At 54.5% G+C, this 2,849-nt stretch overlaps 1 protein-coding gene across 1 annotated transcript in view; it reads left to right on the top strand.

Moving 5' to 3' along the window:
• Window positions 1–131: 131 nt before the first annotated feature.
• DNAI2 (dynein, axonemal, intermediate chain 2) overlaps window positions 132–2,849 on the top strand; it is a gene marked incomplete at both ends in the record, with an annotated part of 5,175 nt that continues 2,457 nt past the window's right edge. Inside the window, 4 exons of the mRNA XM_010281619.1 lie at window positions 132–293; window positions 418–539; window positions 1,125–1,267; window positions 1,963–2,076. Coding sequence (XP_010279921.1) covers window positions 132–293; window positions 418–539; window positions 1,125–1,267; window positions 1,963–2,076 — 541 coding nt within the window. The remainder of the gene's footprint in view (window positions 294–417; window positions 540–1,124; window positions 1,268–1,962; window positions 2,077–2,849) is intronic.

Here is a 2,849-nt window from a genome sequence, read left to right as displayed (position 1 = left end):
GCCCGCCGGCCGTCGACGGCCTCCCAGGCTGCTGCTCTGCGGGGCAGCGCCGTACGAAGCGTGGAAAGGGGTGTTTTGCACCTTTCGGGCTCAGATTCTTGCTCTGTTTTCTTTGTGCCACCCCCCCCCAGGTCAACACCGAGTGGGTGGAGGTGGAATCCTGCGGTGTCAACCACATAGAGGGTGGCTGGCCCAAAGACATCAACCCGCAGGAGCTGGAACAAACCACTCGCTTCAGGAAGAAAGTGGAGAAAGATGAAAACTACGTCAACACCATCGTGCACCTTGGCACCGTAAGGCCTTGCCTGTCCCCGCACCTCGCCTTCCGCTCCCAGAGCCCCCTTGCCCTCCCGCTGCCGGTTCCCTCGCTTAGGCAGCTCCCCAGAGGCACGGCCTCTGCTCATGCTTTCCCTGCAGCTGATGGAGCACTGCGTCAAGCAGAATAACGCCATCAACATCTATGAGGAGTACTTTGGAGAGGAGGAGATGGCAGAGGTGGAAGACGAGCCCCCCTCTGCAAAAACCATCAATGTCATCAGGTAGCATAACCACCTGGGCTCACCAGGCTCTCCAGACCCACAGCAGGCTACTGAGTATTAAACTGCCTTTGGAGACGAAGGAGGTGGAAAACACAGTGGCTTTAGGATAGCGCTGGATCAATTTATGGATGGAGAGTCCTGCTGCAGTCCCCCTGCTCCGTAACTCCGTCTGTTCCTCCCCTCTCTGCCCTCCTGCCCAGGCACTTTGGGGATAGGTGCCACGGTCCAAAGACAGACGCAGCTCTGAGCATCTTCTAACAGTGCTTTAGACAGGATTTTTTTTTTTTTTTTTTTGGTGCCTCAAAGATTATCTTCAAATGTCAGGGGCTGTTAGGTCATTTCTAGAAGTCAGATCCAGTAACATAATTGGATTCTTAGAAATGTATAACTGGAAAGACTTTATTAAATCATCAACTCTTCTCCCCCCGCCCAACCCCCAAGAGAATCATTTCCTGCACTCGATGCTCAAGGGCTGCAGCTTGTTTTAATTGCAATTCCCACTGTTTCCTTTGGGAGAGTCATCCCGGGGCGTGACAAAGCTGTTAGCAAGCTAACATCTTTCTTTGATGTCCTGTTATCAAAAAGGGATCCAAACTTAACCAAGAGGACGGCCACACATCTCTCCTGGCACCCTGACACATGCAAGAAACTGGCAGTGGCTTATTCCAGCCTGGAGTTCCAGCAAAACATGAAAGACATGAGCTTTGACTCGTACATCTGGGATCTGGGTAAGGGAAGGGAAAACTCACCAGTCAGTAATGCTGCCGCTGCAGAAGCACTTTGTGTCTTCAAAGCATGTAATGAAGCCTCACAGCGCTCTGAAGGGGGTGAACAGGGGCTTGGTTTCCGCTTTGCCCACAGATCAATGCAGAGAAGGGGAGAAATGGGACCTAAAAGCTGGCCAACAGGTGGAAAATAACCGCTAAAATCCCACTACATGACTTCCCGAGCTAGAGCGCCTGCGACCACAACAGGCAGCTGAGCCACACTCCTCTGATGTGGTTCTTGTGCTTATATGGTTCGCTTGTGCTTGATTAAGAAAGAAAGAGGCAGCACAAGCTCAGGCTCAGAATTGCCCTGTTCTGTCAAAGAACAGACCTGTTCTCTCTTAGACCTGTTGTATTTTGGAATGAAAAATGGAAAGAAGAGGGGTTGGGGTACCGGGGATGGGGTACCAGGGATCTGTGCCCATGCTCTCAGGTGAGGACAGGTCAGCTCTCTTCCCTGGCAAAGGTGAGGCATCCTGGTGACATGGCCGGCTCACCAGCTTCTCCTCATCCAGCATGGCTGGGCAAGCGCCGGCGTGGCAGGGAGCCAGGCGTGGAGGAGTGGAGTGTGGTATCGGGAGGCTGGTTTAGAGGCAGGGCTGCTTGCCCTCCGGACTGCCTTTGCACTTTGCTCTTCACTCATCCCTTCTTGGCAGAAAACCCCAACAAGCCGGAGCTCGTTCTCAAGCCGTCATCCCCCCTCGTGAGCCTGGAATACAACCCCAAAGACTCACACATCCTGGTAGGAGGATGCTACAACGGGCAGATGGGTAAGCAAGATGGATTAGGCTTAAGGCCATATTAACGAGGCTTCATTTTAATTTGGCAAGAGCCTGGTTCCAGCACGGCTGCACTCACAAAGGACATAATGTCTTTAGTGTGGTGGCTGGGAACATCCTGAGCACAGCCTGAAGCCCTGGGGCTTGGCGTGCAGAGGAGAGGCATGTGCTCACCTGAGCAGGTACCTGGGGAGGACACCGTGCCTGGGAGCCCTTTGCAGGCACTCGGGGCAGTGAGGCGGCTGTGGCCGCAGCAAGAGCCCAGCAGGGTTTGCTGGATCAGATGGCTGAGCAGCACGCGTGCTGTGCTCCCGCCTCGCCCACAGCCACGTATTTTTGCATGGCAAAAGCCCAGGAGAGTCACCGTCTCTTCATGCACTGAATTGTTCTTGTGCTGTCGTTTCAAGTGCTTGGAAAAGGGCCCCTCTTTGCCAGCCTCATTTACGGCTCTCTTATTTACTTGGCCGCGTGAGCCCTTTGATTTAATTGCACTCATTTTGATGTTTTCCTTGCCATTTGCAGCAGCAATCAGATCTGACAGGGCATGCATTATGGGGCTGTTACTGCACGCTCCGCAGGTGATGGAGAGGAGGGATCTCACCCCGTCCTTCGCGGCGCTCCCCAGGCGCGTGGCGCGGGCCCAGCAGAGCACACTCCGTCACATCCGATTGCCTAATTAGCAGTGAGCAAGAGGGAGCGTGTGCGGCTCAGTGCCACCGCGGCCCAGCTGCCTAACCTGTGCTGCACCGCGGCCGGCCCCGCGC

Source organism: Phaethon lepturus, unplaced genomic scaffold (genome assembly GCF_000687285.1).
Source record: "Phaethon lepturus isolate BGI_N335 unplaced genomic scaffold, ASM68728v1 scaffold32312, whole genome shotgun sequence".
Taxonomy (NCBI): Eukaryota; Metazoa; Chordata; class Aves; order Phaethontiformes; family Phaethontidae; genus Phaethon; species Phaethon lepturus.
The sequence above is the reverse complement of the archived record's forward strand: the minus strand, read 5'-3'. Positions and strand labels throughout refer to the sequence as shown.